This window comes from Marmota monax, unplaced genomic scaffold (assembly GCF_021218885.2).
Source record: "Marmota monax isolate L192 unplaced genomic scaffold, Marmota_monax_Labrador192_F-V1.1 WCK01_AAM20220418_F8-fsc00034, whole genome shotgun sequence".
NCBI lineage: Eukaryota > Metazoa > Chordata > Mammalia > Rodentia > Sciuridae > Marmota > Marmota monax.
The window spans coordinates 2,736,970-2,758,358 of record NW_026693934.1 but is presented as its reverse complement, the minus strand read 5'-3'; the positions used below and the strand labels follow the sequence as shown (position 1 = coordinate 2,758,358).

At 34.1% G+C, this 21,389-nt stretch overlaps 1 protein-coding gene across 1 annotated transcript in view; it reads right to left on the bottom strand.

Moving 5' to 3' along the window:
• Lrp1b (LDL receptor related protein 1B) overlaps window positions 1-21,389 on the bottom strand; it is a 1,856,415-nt gene that overhangs the window by 743,369 nt on the left and 1,091,657 nt on the right. The window contains exons 17-18 of the mRNA XM_058585368.1: window positions 14,184-14,309; window positions 7,691-7,807 (exon numbers count right to left, since the gene is read on the bottom strand). Of these exons, the coding sequence (XP_058441351.1) occupies window positions 7,691-7,807; window positions 14,184-14,309 (243 nt within the window). The remainder of the gene's footprint in view (window positions 1-7,690; window positions 7,808-14,183; window positions 14,310-21,389) is intronic.

Genomic DNA, 21,389 nt, shown 5'->3' with positions numbered 1-21,389 from the left:
TGTCATACTGAGGACAAAGTAATTGATTTACAGTGCGAACCTTCAGAGGACAGAACAAGTATCACTGCATAGAAATTTTAGGAAGACAGGTGTTGGCTCCACAAAAATGTTCTAACAATTGATTACTGCACAAGAGTAAAATAAACTGAAATATCCAGTTCTTGGATCTTGAAAAATATTCAGTGAAGGAGCAAGAATCTGCAGGACCAGTTTTTATAAATCTCCTGTATTAGAAAAGAGGTTGAACTATCTAGATAGCATCTTTGTCAATTTCTAATTCTCTTAGAGTAGACAACTAGGACTGAATGGGAGTAAGTTCCAAAGCTTGTCATGTCTACTGACTCATTCATAAATTTTGGACATAGAACTTTCAGAATATTAGTCTCCTTTGTGGTGATGTGAGGAGCAAAAATGAACCATTTTTATCATTTTTTTTTGTAAATTTTCATGCATTTAATAAATGTGCACACTTGTGCATATTATTAGGCATCTGACAAGCTGTTTTAATAGGTGAGTAGATGGCAGCAAAGAAAGGGAAAAGGGGACAGGAAGAGTGAGTGAGTGAAGACAACAAACACATGCAAGAGTGGAATTGCTCCATTTGCCATAGTGCAGAATCACTTAACCTAATAAGAACAAGGAAATGACAAGTGTGCCCACATTCTGTCAGTATTTGGAACCATTCTATAAACGAGTAGAGTACAAACAAGTCAGCTTTTCAGAGAACAGTCAAAAAAAACAGTCGGTCCTCAGAGCATGCTACAGGGACACTGCTACATCGATGTTCATAGCAGCACAATTCACAATAGCAAGACTGTGGAACCAACCTAGATGCCCTTCAATAGACGAATGGATAAAAAAAAATGTGGCATTTATACACAATGGAGTATTACTCTGCATTAAAAAATGACAAAATCATAGAATTTGCAGGAAATGGATGGCATTAGAGCAGATTATGCTAAGTGAAGCTAGCCAATCCCTAAAAAACAAATGCCAAATGTCTTCTTTGATATAAGGAGAGTAACTAAGAACAGAGTAGGGACGAAGAGCAGGAGAAGAAGATTAACATTTAACAGGGATGAGAGGTGGGAGGGAAAGGGAGAGAGAAGGGAAATTGCATGGAAATGGAAGGAGACCCTCAGGGTTATACAGTGGAGGGGGTAGAGAGAGAGGAGGGGAGGGGAGGGGAGAGGTGGGGAGGGGGGAGGGTGGAGGATGGGAAAGGCAGCGGAGCACAACAGACACTAGTATGGCAATTTGTAAATCAATGGATGTGTAACTGATGTGATTCTGCAATCTGTGTATGGGGTGAAGGTGGGAGTTCATAACCCACTTGAATCAAAGTGTGGAATATGATATGTCAAGAAATTTGTAATGTTTTGAACAACCCACAATAAAAAATTAAAAAAAAAAAAAAAACAGTCGGGGCTGGGGTTGTGGCTTGGTGGCAGAGCGCTTGCCTAGCATGTGTGAGGCACTGGGTTGGATTCTCAGCACCACATAAAAATAAATAAAATAAAGGTCCATTGACAACTAAAAAATAAAAAATAAAAAAAAATTGTGGAGAGATGTATTGACTCAAGCGAAGGAGAGGTCTACTAAAAAATATTCACAGAATTTTGTGAGTGCCTGAGTAAAGAGAAATGATCATAATTTTCTCAGGAAACAGACTTGTTCTTTCACCCTGTATCTCAAAAAGAAAGAGCTAGAGAATAGTAACAGTCCCAGAAAATGGGTTGTTGAGAGAAGAACCTGATCACAACATTGGGGGTAGGGTAGGGAGGAAGACCTAGAAAAAGGAAAAAAAAATTTTTTTTTTTTTTTTTTTTTTAATAATCTCATGTAGTAAAACAAACAAAAAGGCAGCCTAGCAGGCAAGGGGATTCTTTCAAGTTAAAGCTACATTATATAGGTCCAGTAGTAGGAAGAAAGAGGAAAGGGGGGTGGGGGGAAGGTAGAGCAATCTGCAGGGAACTAGCAATATGCAAGGAAGAATGGAGAAGAATGAAAAGGAAGAAATGGAGGAGAACGAATAGGAGAAAGAAGGCAGGAAGGGATCAGAGGAGGAAAAGTGGAAGGGGTAAGGAAGAGAAGGAAGAGAAAACAGAGAAGGAGGAAATTTACACAACTCTGTAGAGGGGTGGGATCTAGGCCTCCATACAGGTCTCACAAAGAGCCTCTAAAGAAAACTGCATTTCTCATGGGTGAAAGGATAGTGATACTCAAAAGCAAATGCAGGTTTCCACAAGGCCTACTTTGAAAGATGTTATACATTTCCTCCATCTCCCCTGTCTGCCTAAAGAGCTGACACTAGATGAAGAAAGGCAGAAAGTGAAACATAAGGATATGCTTTCTTTTCTATATCAAGTTCCTTGAACCTCAAGTACAGCAGTAGTAGGAGAGAAAGTGTTGCATGAGAATATAATGCTGATGTTTAAAAATGGATTGGACTAAGTTATTGAAACCCCAACTGACCAGTCATTGTGTTTGCCAAGAACAGACTGAGGAACAGTGAAGTGCTGAATAAAGAGTGATAGGCAATCATCATATTTCATGTAAATTACACTGGATTAATTCTTGTATTAAACATTTTATGACACACAGAATTCTTTTAATAAAATTTAAAAAAACATATAGTTCATTAGGATTTTTGTTTTTGTGGTTATTTGGGGAAAATATCCTAGATATTTGCATTGATTTAACCTGAAAACAATTTCTAGTGTGTACCATCTCCTCTCCTTTTCTCTCTTTTCCTTCTCTCTTGTCTTCATGTCTGATACTTGAAAATTTTCTTTCTTATATTCTTTGCTTCCCAGTTGTGTGAATTAAGATTACAAGCACACTTAGAAGCAAGATTATAAGTACAAGAAACAGAATTCTATTTTCAAGATCTAAAATGCCCTACATCCATTGTGGGCTATGTAATGTTAAATTTGAAAACCCTAGTGGATTTTTATTTCTACTCTCCTGAATCATCCTTCATATCTGTTAATAAACTTTAGGTAATTACTGACATTTAAACCTTTGAACAAATTGAACATTACCAATTTATATTAAAGCATACTTATAAAAACATAATAAACATAAGCTATATTAAGATATTTGAAAGCTAGAATAAGCCATGTATTGTTATGCAAAAGTTTCAAATAAATGCCAATATTGTTTTTGCTTATAAATATTTTAAAGGACAAAACGAGTCTTTCAAACATTCTTATGTTTACTCATAAATTAACCTTATATTTAATTTTGTAATTTGGAAATGGGAAGAAAATTTGTGTAAACAATTGCTTCTTCCATCTTAAATTCTTTTTGTATATATGAACATAATTTTCATTAAGTACATATAAGATAAAACCAAATATGCATAACAGTGTCCTTAAAGTACAATCTTTGAGCTAGTAGTATAAACATCAGTGTCCACTGGATGTTTGTTAGAATTGTAAATTCTTAGGGTCCGCCTGAGAATTCACTGGATCAGGACTCTGGGAAAGGGTGTAACAATCTGTTCTATTAGCAAGGCTTCTAGAGGCCCTCTCCGATGTATGCTCAAGTTTTACAATAACTATTTAATGTTTCTTGAACTGGAGTGCACATTCATACCACTGGAAAGCATTAAAAACACTCATTCTTAGGACTTGCTCCTAGAGAATTGTATTTAATTAGCTTGGAATGAGGTATGGGCAGGTTATTTTAAATTTCTCCTCATCATCTTTTCATAGAGAGCTAAAGTTGAAAACCAATACTAGTCTTATTCCTGAAATGAGATTGTCAATTCATACAGTTGACACAAGGTCATCTTTTAGCATAGGCTCCACAATTGTACTTACAATGTCTCCTTTACACATGAAACAACTACTGAAAAAGTTAAAGGATCACTTAAAGATCAAGGCTGAATCCTCAGAGGGCCTTCCTAATTATGTAACTGTTTGCCCACATATAATCTAAGTCTAAAATGTGCAATTAACTTATAAAGGTAAATGCAAATAAAATGAGAAAGGGTTATAAATAGGTATAAATAGGATTCCACTGAAAATTTGACCCTGAATTGTATCTTCATTTCTATCAGGAACATTTCTAATCATAGGTTTTGCATGTTTTTAAATCTAAATTTTAATATTATTCTCCATGTAAATGGCTACCTATGAAATTTAACAAAGATTGTTCAGAGAGCTGAACTATGAAAAAAAAAGTGATTACAGAATCTTCTGGTAGGAATAAATGTTAGGGAATCTGGCCTATTTCAATAGCGAAATAAAATATGTCAGTTCAAATGTTACAATAATGATTAATATAATGGGGAACTAGTAGAACCCGTATTCATTTATAAACTAGCAATCAGATATGGTAACATTAAATAAAGCCTGCAGTCTTTATCATTTTTGTATATAGTGCAGTGATAATTTCTATTACAGAAATCTATTCTCTTCTACAACATTAAAAGTGACATTATGCCTACTAGAATTTTTCTGTCAGCTTCTGTCTCTATGTAAATTTTCATTTAAAATGACAATGTGAAAGGTGAATGTATGTTATTAAAGAGGGGAACACATTTGGACATTTCTTGCATTGTAAAAGAGGAATGGTACTGTGACTAACCCCTGCAGTTGGTTGACTGACACTCTGTAAAATGTGTCAATGATTCAGAACCAAAATATTTAGCAGCTAAATTGTCACAATGAGTTATTCGTGATTGTGTGTTGGCGATCTCTACCAGCATGTGAGAGCTGATTTGTGAATTTTCAGGGATTATATGAGTTAGTTTTTAAGCATATGATATTATTCAAAACAAAATTAATTGTCATAAATTTAAAATGGAATAATGTTTAAAACAAAGAAAATAAATACTCAAGATTCATAATTTCTGAATAAATTTACTAATGGCTTGTAAAGCTATTTTAGTCTATTACATTCATATAGTAAAGATTCATATATTTTTCCCAATTTCACATTTAGAGTTTTGTTGGCAACTGGATATTGGCCATGATAGGTGTATTTATGGTCCCAAACACGCAAACACCCTCAGAGTTCCTCCCACCAGGAAATACTAAAACATTTATCAACACATTAATGAATAAGGTCCATTATAGGAGTATATACACTTAAAAAAAAGATATTCATGCAGATACATTGGCATTGAATGCCCACTCATTAACCCAATCAGTGGATGTCAAAACAAAATCAACATGAAATGATTGGGTTTTAATTTCAAGCATACTTAGATTCATAGACTAGCCTGGAAAGCAGTATGGAAATTCCTCAGAAATCTGGGAATAGAACCACCATTTGACCCAGCTATTCCACTCCATGTCTATACCTAAAAGACTTAAAAATAGCTTCTATAGGGACACAGCCACATTAATGTTTATAGCAGCACAATTCACAATAGCTAAACTGTGGAGCCAACCTAGATGCCCTTCAGTGGATGGATGGATTAAAAAAAAATGTGGCATTTATACACAATAGAATTTTACTCAACAATAAAAGAGAACAAAATCATGGTATTTGCAGGTAAATGGATAGTGTTTGGAGAAGATAATGCTAAGTAAAGTTAGCCAATCCCCCAAAAAACAAATGCCAAATGTTTTCTCTGACATAAGGAGGCTGACTTATAGTGGGGTAGGGAGGGGAAGAAAGAAAAGAAATAGATAAAATCTAGATAGGACAGAGGGGTGAGAGGGAAAGGGAGGGGACGGGGGATTAGCAAGGATGATGGAATATGATAGACATCATTATCCAAAGTACATGGATGGAGACACAAATTGGTGTCAACATACTTTATATACAATCAGAGATATGAAAAATCGTGCTGTATATGTGTAATAAGAATTATAATGCATTCTGCTGTCATTTATTTTTTTTTAAATCAATAAAAAAAATCAGTCTGATCTCAAGCAATTTTCTAAATGTCCCTAAGTTTCAATAATTTTATTTCTAAAATATAGTAAAGTTTCTCCTAGACTTGTTGTAAGATTCAATACAAAAAATATGTCTCTGGTAACATTTCCTCCCCTTATTTCATGAAATGTAAATGTTCATTAGTATAATTTCTTAGAATATTCAAAGTTTAAGGTATTTTCCCCCTTCTTTGATTCAAATAAATTATCGTTAGACTAAGAAAGATGCTTTTCCCTAGACTTACTACAATGAAATTTTAAAAATAAAATGAAGTAGGGTCAAAGACCAATTAGAAGCACTTAATGAGTTCATACTTTATTTTTCTGCTTTATATTGTTTTCATGTCATTACTCATCTGAATTGGGACTCTGATTCTAAGACTTCTCTGTATTTATTTAATGTTTACAGGGTTTAGAGGTGGTTGGTGGTTCATTATCTTTCTGGTATACCCTTGATGCATATGCTCAAAATAGGAAGGGAATCAAGTTTCTGAAAAAAAAAAAAAATACAGCAGCCTAACCCAGCCAACTAACTTTGGGACCACAACATTCATGTGGATATTGGAAAGGAGATTATACTTCTTAACTCTTTATTGACCAGGCTTGATAATTTACATGTCAAATGTATACTTAAGTGTTTATTTGTGATTTTTCTATTGCTTTCTTTACACCACTTTTTTTCCTTACCATATCATTTAACACTATTTTATCTATACTTTATTCACTTTTCAGAGGTAATTAATTCAAAATGTTCACAGTGACTTAGTAGTTGAATTTAAGAAAATTTTAAATATGTACAGAGAGAATACATCTTCGAAATAATGACATTTAAATAAAGGGGCTTAAAATATCTTATTTCCTACTGTGAATAGTACTATAACAGGATTAATTATTAAAATGTATACTCAATTGAGTTACCATTATTATTATTTATTTTCTTCCTTGCTGGTGATCAAATCCAGGTTTTATCTAAGATGAAACCATATCCCTATCCCAAACTGCATTATATTTTAATAAGTGTGTTCTATACCTCTCATTTATGGATAAAGTTTTTAAGAGTAATTTTTAAAATCCATTGCCATGACTAAAATAAAGTACATCTTACAAATCTTTTTTTAATTTCCTTAATATGTTTGAATATATGTTATTGAGAAAATGATAATAACACATATGGAAACTTAAGTACAAAGGGAGGATAATTAAATTTGTACCTTCATACAATAATAAATTTTTACTATTTTCAGGAATCAGAGAATCAGTGGGAAGTGACTGGGAATTTTGCCATCAACAAACATGTTATCTTAAACCGATAATGATCTTTGTCTGAATCACATGACTATGGAAAAGCAAAAATTGATTTACCAACTCTAGAATCTCAGTCTAGATTGTTTTTTGCTCTGAGAATATAACACACACATGCCAACCAGAAACACATTTACCTCATTTATTTCAGTGTTACCCGTTGCATTGTTTTGACAGGTTTTATCATTATAGGCATAAGATTAATAGCAAACACTTAAGAATATCTTGTTAGCCTTATATAACTACCTCTGAATAGAAGCTGTAGTGTTTGGATCATTTGTTTCAGCAGAGGATATTGTTACTGCTTCATGAATGGTTATATTCTAAAGCTGTCATTGAAGTACATATTCATATCTGAAGGACTATAATAAAGTAACATATCTCTGCCTTGTTGACTTGTATTTATAAAGAAATAGCCTTTTAAGGGGATTACAGTGATAGAATGTTCTATCTGACAAGATCTCTACTAAGAGGATATTTCATTCACAACTTACCACAGGATGCCATTTCATCTGTCTGGTCACCACAGTCATCTTCTCTGTCACATAGCCATGCTCTGAGAATACATCGTCCATTTCCACAAGAAAATTGGTCTGCCTGGCATGTTCTGGCTGTTATGATCAATTAATACACAAAGACTAAATTTAGAGGAATTTCGAACCAGTAAGCATATAATAAGAGTATGCAGCATTTCTTTTACAACAAAGACATGTTTCTCTATTAAGATAAAATTATTTAAAATGTAAATTTTTATTTAATGTTTCACAATCCCAGCCTGCTTGTCTTCTCTAAAGCTCACACATTTGGTCTTTAATTAAAATGACTGTTAAGTAACAAGATATTCAATATTTCTCACACAATTCCACAAATGAAGCTATGAAATCATTATTTTTAAAATTTTGCCTGGCATATGCTTATGAATATATCATCGAATTAAATTTCATCCAGTTTTTGATTAACAAAAAAGAACTTCGTACAGTATTTGCCAAAAGCCAAGATTACTTTTGCTGTAAGGTAAGAGGAAGCCTTGAGAGACTTTCTCAGGATATCTAGTTCCTAATCAAGGAGTCAGAATTCTCCTTTTCCTCTAACATTTTAAATGTAGTCACTTCTTAATCTCAAAATGGTCCACTGTGTGGTGTGAGAATACAGAAAGCATTTCGAAAACATACATTTAGCCTTAAGACATTTTTCTAAAGTTCACTTTTTGCACAGTTGTATAAATAAATGTATGGCTTTTAATCAAAGTATACTAATGAACTTTGCTTTGGGCTCCCTTAAGGGTTTCAATGAACACAAATATGGAACCTTGCTTTCTATGTTAGCCAAAGGCAGTGGTTTAAAATTATTCAGTAAAGAGGTTATGTTCTACAGGGAATTTTATTGCCCTTTTCTATTACAATCAGGTCAACTTTTGAAAGTATGAAAGCCTAGATAGCTTCTCTGCCTCTTTCCCCAGGCCTTTGGTTGTTACACACTTCGTTTTTTTAATGTTTGATTTTCTTTTTTCTTTCCTTTCATCCTCTGAACGATTAATCCGTCTTCATGAGTGTCTGTAACCTGTCCACACTTTCCTTTCATTAGACTAGGGAAAAAAATGAAATATGTTTGGAAGAAGATACTGAGATCTGTGAGTATTTTGATTAGGTGAAGTATGAATGGATGAGGAACACTGGATTCTGGGTTTATGAAATTGTAGAGAAGGTTCTGTCATAAAGTAAACACTTCCTCTTGTTTCTGGGCTTGCAAAATCATAATGATGTGTCTCTGTTACATCAAACCATCTTGTGAACTTGAGTACTGATGCTTGGTGAAGGGAGTAGTTCAAACAGAAGTCAACCAAGCATCCATAAATCAGAGTTTCAGAGGTCAGCAGAAATAAGATATTAGAAGACATATACATAGAAAAGTGTACATGCAATATAAAGATATTTATCAATTATTGTTGAATATTTTAAAGACCATTCAAAATTTTATTAGTTGATTTGATATATTGGATTGAATATACTGTTTCTAATTATAGTGACTACAATCAGAAATATTAAGATCATTATCACATATTTTGCTTTACATGGATAAGAGCATTGAATCTAAAATATTTTATGCAATGTCTGATGTTTTTTCCATTTCTGCAAATTGATCATTTATTCTAAATCAACAATTTTTAAGTTTTCCAGGAAAAAAAAAACAATGTATACTTCAGAGTTTGCAAAATAAAAATTTCAGGTAGAAGTAAAAATTTCTATGTTGGATCATTTAGCTAATTTAACAGAATTTTTACTAAATTAACCCCCATTTGGAATAAAAATAATAATATCTTCAGGTAAATTCTATGTAATTATGTCTACTTAGGGAAATCTATGCATCTGTGCAAACTTAGTAAAGATGTAGAGAAATACACACAAGGTATTGGCATGAATTTAGGAAGGGGTAGAAATAGAAATGGGGAGAAATTGATACCTTTTTCTTCACATCCCTCTGCATTGTTTCTTTGACTATGGTAAATACTTTTTATGTTTTGAGTTTTAAGAGAAGTTTAATGAGAGGATATTTCAAGTAAAATTAAATTTGTCTAATGCAATATTCTTTTATTTGATATTTTTATGTCAGTGTATTCTCTCCCAATAATTCCAGTTTGGCCCTAGCAAAGCTTTCTTACTGTTTCCTTTTATTTGGAGAGCTATGATGATTAGAGACAAAAATGCAAAGAAATTCAAGAACCTTTGCCATACAGTGTATGAACTGTCCTTGTGATAGTGTTATATAGATCATAACAGCTGGAAGAACTGTTATGATCTATAATTCCAGAGAGATCATTGTGTTATTATGGAGAAATGTTGTGCCCAAAAAGTATATGAATTCACTATCTATTCTAATCATGGAGGAAACTATTTGTTTGGTCTATCAGGAAAATTTAACTGGCTTCAGATGAGGAGAGTGTTCATTCTACAAATCTCCAAGTACTTGTCTACATGATATAACCAGATTGACTGAATTACCACTTTTGAATCAATGGATTTGTAGGAAGGATATACAGCTTCCACTTATTCAGTTTTTATCTCCATCAGATCTAATTAGTTTAGATGTTAGATCAAAAGAGTAGCCTTGGAGGACTCTAATTTTATAGCAAGTGCTGCTCTGAGGAAAAGAAAATTTACACCTCCAACAAGAGAATTGTTTATCCAGCACTAGAATCAAAGATTCCCTGTCACAATGTGGATATTTCTAACGATCAATAATCATGCTTCTCCTGTGGTCACACAGTAGTGAGAGTTCCCACAGTGCCCAACAAATGATACAGGGGGAGGACATAGCAAAACATGCTATTTATAAACTTTACCTTTGTTGCATTTTGATCAAGACCTCCAATTGAAGGAAAAGTACATCAAGTTATATCAAAATACACTCTACACTTTATCTTGCAAAAATGTCTGGTTTTTAACACACTAGTTTATTCTAATGTAATTATACCTGTCTAGTTTTAATTTAGTCAAATTAGGGGGAGGATGTGAGAATAAATATTATATAGTATCATCAGAACTCTGTGGTAGGAGACAACAGCTACAGAAACCCTGACTCTCTGGTCCCCTGTGTTTGCACTGTTTCCTTTTCTGGGTACATTCTCCAAGCCTCTCTCTCATTATTCATTCCATTCTACCCAGAATAATACATGCTGCTAAATTGGTCTATTTTTTGTTCCAGTGAAATAATTCTTTCACCTAGAGACTTATAGAAAATAACATCATTAACACTGCTTACAGTCATATATCTATTGCCAATATATTTTCTCTATTTGCTACAGAATTTTTTCCAGTTTTATTTAAGAAAAAAAAGTATTATACCATTATATACAATTGTCTACAGTTTTTTGCTTCATATAAATATTATTGTTTATATTCTTCAACTCTCTTTTCTTAACTTTCTGTTTGAAATTCATTCCTATTGATATTTTATACTAGCTCATTCATTTCACTAGCAATATATTATGCAAATATAATACATATATCTATCCATTCTTCTATTCATACATATTTGTATTTTACTAGTAGTACTACCAGGACAATGCATATTTTACTTGTGTCTCCTTGTGAATAGGTATTAATTAGAGTGTAAGCCTAGAAATAGACTTAGAGTTGAAGATATAAGAGTCTTTACATGTATTGGATTTAGCCAAATTACATTCTGATGTGAAAAATTAATTTATACACCCACCAAGAGGATATGTTAGTTCATTTTCCTAACATAATTACCATTAGTTTTATCAAATTATTTATTTATCCTAATTAAATGGCTTTGACTATTGCTTAGTAATTTATCTTATATGTTTTTTATCTATCTATCTATCTATCTATTTATTTATTCATTCATTCATTTGCAGTACCAAGGGCTTTTCACGCTAGGTAAACACACTTCTACTGAGCCACATCCTCAGTCCACTTACATTTAAAGGTTCAGTACAGACACTGCCTCCTTCAGGAAGTCTTTGCAGATAGCTAGTGACTCATCTCTATTCTTCCTATGTGTTGAAATGTGGTTCCATTTAGCACTTTGACTACTGCATTAGAATGTCCTATTGACATGTCTTTCACTCTTAACCTCTTAATGAATGGCATTATGTATTTTTACTTATTCTATCACCAGTACCTTGACAAATACTTATTGCATTATTAGAATGATGAGAAAGGAAATTAGCATCACGTGGGAAAGGATTTTCTTTTAGATATAAAATCGCCGGGATGTAAATGAACATAGAACAGTCAATTCAAATACAGTATGATCCTCTACTTTAATTTTTTTTCTATCTTGGAAACATGTCCATGTATGCATTTTGATTTAGGAAAAGAGAGATGATCCATGGAAAATGTGCATGTGGATTAACTACCTTTTCTAGTGTGGTGAGTTTTATCAACTATTTATTTTGGTAAAATGAACTGGAAACTACTTTGAAACATAACCACACGCTTTGTAGTTTTCAATGATAAAAGGAATATTTATTTTTTCTCTGTTCTTACTCAAGTTCACAGGTATCCAGTGATCATAAGAGGTGTCATAAACATACTGAAAAGAAGATCTAGTACTGAGTGCAGACTTCCAGTGGCATCCCCAGAAGAGGCACTTAAGCAAGTTGTGTTCTGTTTCTTAGTGAACCACAGAACTTGAGCATCTAAGATAGCTTACTAATTAGGATTGATCGTTCCATTTTTGCTTGTACATGAGCATTTCCTCTTTTACCACTATAAATAGCTAACTAAACACAAATAGTTCTTTAAAAATCATGTAGAAAAAAAGCAAAATCTTTATAAATGTATTACAAATAAAGAAGACACAATATTGTAAATTGCGCCACAAGTGTCTTCAATTTTATGATGAAAGCAGACCTGTTTAGGATGTAATGAAACATAATGTTGAATTGAATCTTAACCTTAAAAGAATAGTAATTGTAGAGCTTAGAAAGATGTTTTATCATATATTATATTCATATTTTAAGAGCAACCTGAGCAAAGTCAAACTAACTATACCTAAAATTATAGCTAATCTGCAGGATAATGTGGTTTGGAATGCATAAAAATGATCTAACACACAGAACACAGATTGAATTTCCCCTAAACTCTTACCCAAGAATAAGTTTTTAGACAAGGTCTTTCTCCTATATAGACCTATAAAATGAATAGTCATGAAAGTAGGGACCTAGGACCTAATGATCCCTAGAGGTCTTTTTCTTAAATTTAAGAAAGTCTTTTTGTAAAGCAATCTTATAGGACACACATGAAAAATTTTATTAAGAAATTCATTTAGTCCAAATGTCAAATAGAGTTTTACATCAAGGAATAAGAAACTACTTGGCCCATAGATCATGTGTAAATATGTCATTATGCAAAAAGCTGAATATACAATGTAGGTTAGAATTATGCAATGGTGATTATTTTGCTCTTGCCCTTGTTGTTTTGTACATGATGAAAAGCTCTTTAGAAACAATTTCTACTTAATTCACACTCTTGCAGAGCAGATAGGAAAGCACAGGAAAATGAGGTGCAATGAATTACAAGTTTTTCCAGAGGAAAACCAGTGGCAATGACAAGACAGGAATTGATCTTGATGTCTGTCTTTTCTCTGCTGCTCTATTAATTTTTACAAGCATTTTATAATAATTTTTATTTATTGAGAGTTGTTTTGACAAAAAAATCAAAGAGTTGATGGGGTGGTCCATGTTTTGATGTTGCTAGGTGCAATTTTTTAATTTAAATCAGTTTTTTAGGAATCATATCAATATGTGTCATCTAACACACTAGTTTTACTTCATCATTTAAATAGCAGCATAAGGCTGCTGCTAGCCAGTATCATTTTTCAACTCTTATCTGACTAATAATGACCTTTCTGGCACACTGTTGTAACCTGTACCACCAGCTGTATTTTTCCATTCAACAAGAATCTGGCTAGGGATTCAAAGATTTATTACAATGGAATAGATTATATGGAAATATAAATAGGCTTAGTGGTCTTGGGACTTCATGAAGAAAAAAAAAATGCTACCTCATATAAATAATGTGCTATGAACACAAAGTTATTCACAAAGGTATTCCATAGTAGATACAATAAAATTTATAAGTTTTTTTCAATGTTATATATAAAAAAAGAAATTGTCCTTGTGAGATGGCCTGTATCACAGCATGCTAACAAACATCACCTTCCCGTTTTTGCCAAGAAAGATTTAGTTGGGACAGGTTTCATAGAAGAAGTGTATTGACAGTCAACCCATATGGATAGATGAAGTGCCAAATTATTTTGGAAAGCAGAATAATGCCCAAGTATTAAATAAATATAATTTATATCTGAGCCTTTGTGGCATCAAACTCTGAATTCACTTACTACTGCCATAATCAGATTGTCAGCACTAGGAATGTCCAGATTAGTTCAGAGTTCTGACCCGAATTTTTATGGTGACCAATTTTGAAAGTAATTTATGTACATATTCAAGCAAACATTTACCTGCACAAGTTTGATTGGATTCATCCTCATTGCTCCCACAATCATTAGCTCCATCACAAAGCCACCTCTTGGGGATACAGCGATTATTCTGGCATTTAAATTGATCATCAGGACAGGTGTGATTGACTGGGAGAGAGGAAAAGCAAGTTTAATTATTTAAAATTGGATAAAGTTATAAATATCTAGAATTATAGTTACAAAAATGTTACAATAATTATAATATTAATAAAAAATAAATGTCATAGCTCCTGTCAATCTTTGTCTCAAATTCTACAGAAAATAACAATATTCTATGCATTGTTAAAATATAATATTTTTGAAAAAGTCATCATGTAACTAGTTCACAAATAAAAGGAAATGTATTCCTTTCTCCTGTTTCCACTACAACCAACTATATCATTAAGCCTGTTGACCCATCCCTCATCAGAACTGATGACTCAATTCCAAAATATTTACCAAAAACATTTAAAATAACCATCAAGTTTTAATGTTAAACATAACAAATATGTCTCCAAATACTTTTCTTATACATAGTTAAAATATTGTTTCTTTAATCCACACATCCACTCAAACATTTCTTATATTATTAAATATACCTAATTTTATTCTGCTTTATCTAATATTTCTTGGGGCTGAAAAGAACATAAACAAATGAAAATATACATCACTTGTGACCTAGATTTGATGCTAAAAATGAGATTCTATATAATTTTAATAAAAATAGATCATCAAGATTTTTATCTCCTACTACAAACAAATAAACATGTAACTACAGAAAATACTGAGGATGAGACCAATCCTCACATGGGAAGCTGTGCACAGCTAAAGATTAAACCACCAATATCTAAACACAACAGGGGGCCATCTTACTGTTAACCTTATATCAGTATTTTTTTCAGGATTTAAAGAGGCATGCTCTTCAATATTTGTTTTGCAATTTCAACTTTCTTTTTGAAGTAATTTTCCTTATGCCCAATAGTTGTACCTCTGTATGATAAAATCAATTTGTATAATAGTTTCATTTAGAATTAAAAAATATTATCATTTTTTCATGCTGTTGCACAGCAAATGTGTGCATTTCTAGTCAGTTATAGAGAAGACTTTTTCTTTAAAGTAGTATGCATGATAAAGTTATTTCAACTCCTTTTGGAAAGTTTTTTATTTGTGTAATGTAAAAGAATAAATAAATTAAAATGTAGAACATACTTAAATTCTCTGAGATTTGAGTATAATTAAAATTTTTCTTCCCACTACAAGGACTTTAGAGGAAATAGATGCCTATTAAAAATAAAAGTCATCCAATATTTCAAAGTCTCTACATTTTAAAATTTCAAGATTATGAATTTGCACCTTAGTGCAATTTTCAGCATAGGTTTGTAGTTGGTAGTTGAGACATTGAAGGATAGAGAGTAGAAGAATTTATAACAGAATTCAATGCTGGAGATTATGAGTATTTAAAATCTAAACTAATCCTCTGAAATGACCTATGTAATATGGGAATATCATCCATGAAACTCCAGGAATAGAATACTGATCAGCATGACTGTAATGGTCAGATAAGATGTCCTACACAAGGTGGTATCCAGAGACCTTTAGCCATTTCTTGCCTTATTCAGTTAATTATTCATTCTTCCAGGTGCCAGGAGCTGAGTTGCCCATCCTATTCTGCTAAAATGTAATGTCTCCTCAGGAAGATATTAATCTATTATTAAACGCACCAAGTAAGCAAACATATACTTACAATATGGTTTTTTAACTACTATAATAAAGTAGTTAAATTATAAAAAAAAACTGCTATAATAAAGCTATGTACAGGAAATGAATGCTGAACTCCAACTTGGATGTACTAAGATTATTTTGGTGGTTAGAAAAGATTTCCCTAGGAAGGTAATGATGAGCAATGCTGGATTCCTTCTTTATGGAAAAGTGACTGCAGTGTCAGAAAGAAAAAAGAATGGATGTTTTTGGAGATCTACTTATTGTTAAATTTGATAAGAATCAAAAGGGTAAGCAGAGCATGAGACTAAAGGATAAAAATGTAAATACAAGACATGACAGGAAGTATATGGGAGTCAGTGGATTACAGAATTTATCCTCTTGGTAATACAGTGGTTGAAATACCAACTATAAATTTCATTTCATAAATAATATCCTGGAAGCATTGTGGAAAGTGAGTTTTATTTAAGAGAGAAAGAGTGGTAGGATTAAAACTACACTTGCTTTGTTAATCTAAAATGAAAACCTAATTTAGCCAATGAAAATTGAGAAGACATAAAGATAAAAAATAATTATTTAGGTGATAGAAGAGATAAGATTCATTAACAGAAGGAGTCCAGACTATAAGTGAAATGGAGGATGCCAGGAAAAGCTCTTGGCTTTGTATGGAAATAGAAATTGTTAACAATAAACAAAAAATATATACTAACAAGAATTTTAACACTACAGTAAACAGTGTCAACTCATTGTCCCTATACATATAAAAGATACGAGTTTCCCTGATACAGAAGAAATAATAGAACATAGATGGAAGCTGGGACTTTATAAAATAAAACATGAACATTATGATGAAATATTTGTGCTCTTCTCAGGCATTAGATTTGTGAGAATAGGGAGGAAGCATATATCTAGTAAGTATTCATTAAAACCATGAATAAACATTTTGAGACAGAATTGAGGCAATTAAATTAGTCATTAATCATACATCATTTGTGTAAAAGAATTAGGGAATAAATAGTCTTTATTTTCAGATGAAATGCTTTTCTCACTCCAAAACTTTTGACAACTGTTTCAATTTAGTATTTAAAACTTTATTTGTAGGCAACCACTTTATAAAACATATATTAGTGGAGTTGAAAATAAGAATTATACCGGCTCTGCAGGCGGCCCCCTGCGGCCCGGCGCAGCGAGAAGGGTCCCCGCCTGGCCCGGCAGATGGCCTGGGCCCTCCTGGCTCTGCTAAGGGCCCCGCCCGCACGGCTAACGGCTCCGCCTGCACGGCTAACGGCTCCCCCCCTCTGAGATGACGTGAAGGGAATCTAACCAAGCCTTTATGAAATAGCGAACTGGGAACTAAAACCAGAGATTGTGTCAGACCAGAGACAAGCCAGTTCCACCCCTCCCTTCGGATACTCCAGCAAGGAGCCAGGGGCCCGCCATAGCAGAGAGGGGAAGTCACCAAAGTTCGGCCAAAGAGATTCCTTCCCAGTGGAATCTACTTTAGCAGGTGTGTGACTCCCACCCGCATCAGATACAAACAATCGGGAAACTTCAAAATCTCTCCGTGGGCGTGACCGTAAGGGCCAAAAGACTCTCGACCCCCAACTCCCCCTACTGCCAGTGACGTGGGCGTGACTGTAAGGGCGGAGGGAAGCAGAGAAGACTCCCCACCCCCAACTCCCCAACCGCCAACTGAGAGGGCGTGACGGTAGGGGCGGAGGGAAACAGAGGACACTCCAGACCCCCAACTCCTCCTACCGCCAGCGGAGTGGTCATGATTGTAGGGGCTGAGGGAAGCAGAGGGGATCCTCGACCCCCAACTCCCATTACCACCAGCGGCGACACCAATGGTCTTAGCCACCAGATTCCAAAGGTGTGCCCACCAAAGGGGTCCGGAAAAATTAAACTATTGACTCCCAGAACACAGCTCCACAGCACTGGGGCTTAGATGAATGACAGAGAGAGTGCTCAGTCCTTAGGGAAATAGAGCACTCGGAGGGGCTGAAAGTGTAACCAAATCCTTGGAGAACCACCTCCGGTGAACAGGACCTGGCTGGCTGGCAGGAGGAAGGGGAGGAGGGGCCGTAGAAGTGAAATGGCTCTGGACCAACAGGATTGAGAGGCTCCCAGGAGCCGCCTTACAGGGATTGCTGTTGACACATTGAGGGCAAATCTCAGCCCGGAGGGCACAGCTTTGCCTATGGGAAGAGAAGAAAATGGATCTCTAAGACCTAATTTTATTTCTTATTTTATTTTATTTTTTCTCTCCCTTTTTCCCTCTTTCTCTCCCCTTCCAAGTTTTATTGTTCTTTCCATTCTCCTCTATGCTATCTAACTCCCCCTCCTTCTTTCTTTTCAAGAGCACCTTCTTTCCCTTCCCCCCAACTTTAATCCCAAGCATTACGTCCTCCATTACGTGTAACTGTCTAAATGCAAACAGGTGAATGTTTCGAGGCCGTCAATAGTGCTCCTAAATACCTAGCTACTACCAACACCCTGATCCAATCGATGGTTAGTATCCCCCTTCAGTAGAGCAATCTTCTAAAGTAGCCAAGACATACTAACCCTTATACCTTCATAGCACCTAACCTAAAGTCCTAAGAACAAAAAACAAATCACTATATGCATACAAAATCCGGAAGCCCTTTATAAATTGAATGAATCAGCTCTAAAGTACAATAAAGCCCAACATCTATAGGCATAATCTCCCACCACAAAGGAGAGACAACAGAGATAAACAAAGCCGAAACAAATGTATAGGAGAAAGCAGTTACAAAGCAGTCAAACAGAGCTGGAAAGTAACGTGAACAACATGAAAAAACAAGGGAAAAAAGGAGTACAGGTAATGCAGGACAACTTAAATCTACAGGAGGACCTAGAAGCATCAGAAACATGGACAGGGAAAGAAATCAAGGTATACCTAACTCAGATGGAACGGAATTTTAGAGAAGACATGAGACAGCAAGTCCAAGAATTGAAAGTATATTTTGAAAACGAACTAAACAAACGAATTCAAACTGCAAAGAACGAGCTTTACCAGGATATAGAGATCTTAAAAAAAAACCAAACAGTGATTTTAGAAATGCAAGAAACCATAAACCAGATTAAAAATGCTAATGAGAATATTACAAATAGACTAGATCAAGTAGAAGTCAGAACATCAGATAATGAAGACAAAGTTTATCAACTTGAAAAGAATATAGTCAACACCGAAAAGATGCTTAAATCTCATGAGCAATCTATCCAAGAGATATGGGATCTCATCAAAAAACCAATTTGAGGGTCATTGGGATAGAAGAAGGCACAGAGGTTCAAACCAAAGGAATGGACAACCTATTGAATGAAATAATCCTAGAAAACTTCCCAGAGATGAAAGATGGAATGGATTGCCAAATCCTGGAAGCCTACAGGACCTCAAACATCCAAAACTGTAATAAGCCAACTCCAAGACATATAATTATGAAGATATCCAACATACAGAACAAAGAGAGAATATTAAAAGCTACGAGAGAAAGGAGGCAGATTACATTCAGGGGTAAACCAATTAGGTTAACGGCTGATTTTTCATCACAGACTTTGAAAGCGAGAAGATCCTGGAACAATGTATTTCAAACGCTGAAAAACAATGGATTCCAACCAAGAATACTGTATCCAGCAAAATTAAGCTTCAGATTTGACAATGAAATTAAAATCTTTCACGATAAACAAAAGCTAAAAGAATTCGCAGCCAGAAAACCAGCACTGCAAACATTTTGGGAAAAATTCTACAAGAAGATGAATGGAAAAATAGTGCCCAAAACCAACAGCGGGAGGTATCTCAGTAAAGGGGGAGGAAAACAACCAAAAAGTAAAAACTAGCCAAACTAAAATAAATAAATAAATAAACATGACTGGAAGTACAAATCATATTTCAATTGTAACCTTAAATGTTAATGGACTAAACTCACCAATCAAGAGATACAGGCTGGTAACCTGGATCAAAAAAACAAATCCAACAATATGCTGCCTTCAGGAGACTCATATGATAGGAAAAGACATACACAGGCTGAAGGTGAAAGGTTGGGAAAAATCATACCACTCACATGGCCCTCGGAAGCAAGCAGGAGTGGCCATACTCATATCGAATAAAATCAACTTCAAACCTAAGTTAATCAAAAGGGATAAAGAAGGACACTATATCCTGTTAAAAGGAACTATCCACCAACAAGACATAACAATTATCAATTTATATGCACCAAATAATGGTGCAGCAACGTTCATAAAACAAACTCTCCTCAAGTTCAAGAGTCAAATTGACCACAACACAATAATTATGGGTGACTTCAACACACCGCTCTCGCCATTAGACAGATCCTCCAGACAAAAGCTGAATAAAGAAACTATAGAACTCAATGACACAATCAATAACCTAGACTTAACCGACATATATAGAATATATCAACCATCATCAAGTGGATACACGTTCTTCTCAGCAGCACATGGATCTTACTCAAAGATAGATCATATATTACGCCATAGGGCAACTCTTAGTAAATATAAAGGAGTGGAGATAATGCCATACACCATATCTGATCATAATGGAATGAAACTGGAAATCAATGAAAAAAGAAGGAAGGAAAAATCCTGCATCACATGGAAAATAAACAATATGTTACTGAATGATCAATGGGTTACAGAAGACATAAAGGAGGAAATCAAAAAATTCTTAGAGATAAACGACAATTCAGACACAACATACTGGAATCTATGCGACACAATGAAAGCAGTTTTAAGAGGGAAATTCATTTCCTGGAGTGCATTCCTCAAAAAAAAGAAAAAACCAACAAATAAATGAACTCACACTACATCTCAAAACCCTAGAAAAGGAAGAGCAAAACAACAGCAAATATAGCAGAAGACAAGAAATAATTAAAATCAGAGCGGAAATCAACGAAATTGAAACAAAAAAAAAAACCATTGAAAAAATTGATAAAACTAAAAGTTGGTTCTTTGAAAAAATAAATAAGATCGACAGACCCTTAGCCATGCTAACAAAGAGAAGAAGAGAGAAAACTCGAATCACTAACATAAGGGATGAAAAAAGCAATATCACAACAGACACTACAGAAATACAGAAGATAATTAGAAAGTATTTTGAAACCCTATATTCTAATAAAATAGAAGACAGTGAAGACATCGATAAATTTCTTAAGTCATATGAGCTACCCAGATTGAGTCAGGAAGACACACACAATTTAAACAGACCAATAACAAAGGAAGAAATAGAAGAAGCCATCAAAAGACTACCAACCAAGAAAAGCCCTGGACCAGATGGGTATACAGCAGAGTTTTACAAAACCTTCAAAGAAGAATTAATACCAATACTTTTCAAGCTATTTCAAGAAATAGAAAATGAAGGAGCTCTTCCAAATTCATTCTATGATGCCAACATCACCCTGATCCCGAAACCAGACAAAGACACTTCAAAGAAAGAAAACTACAGACCAATAT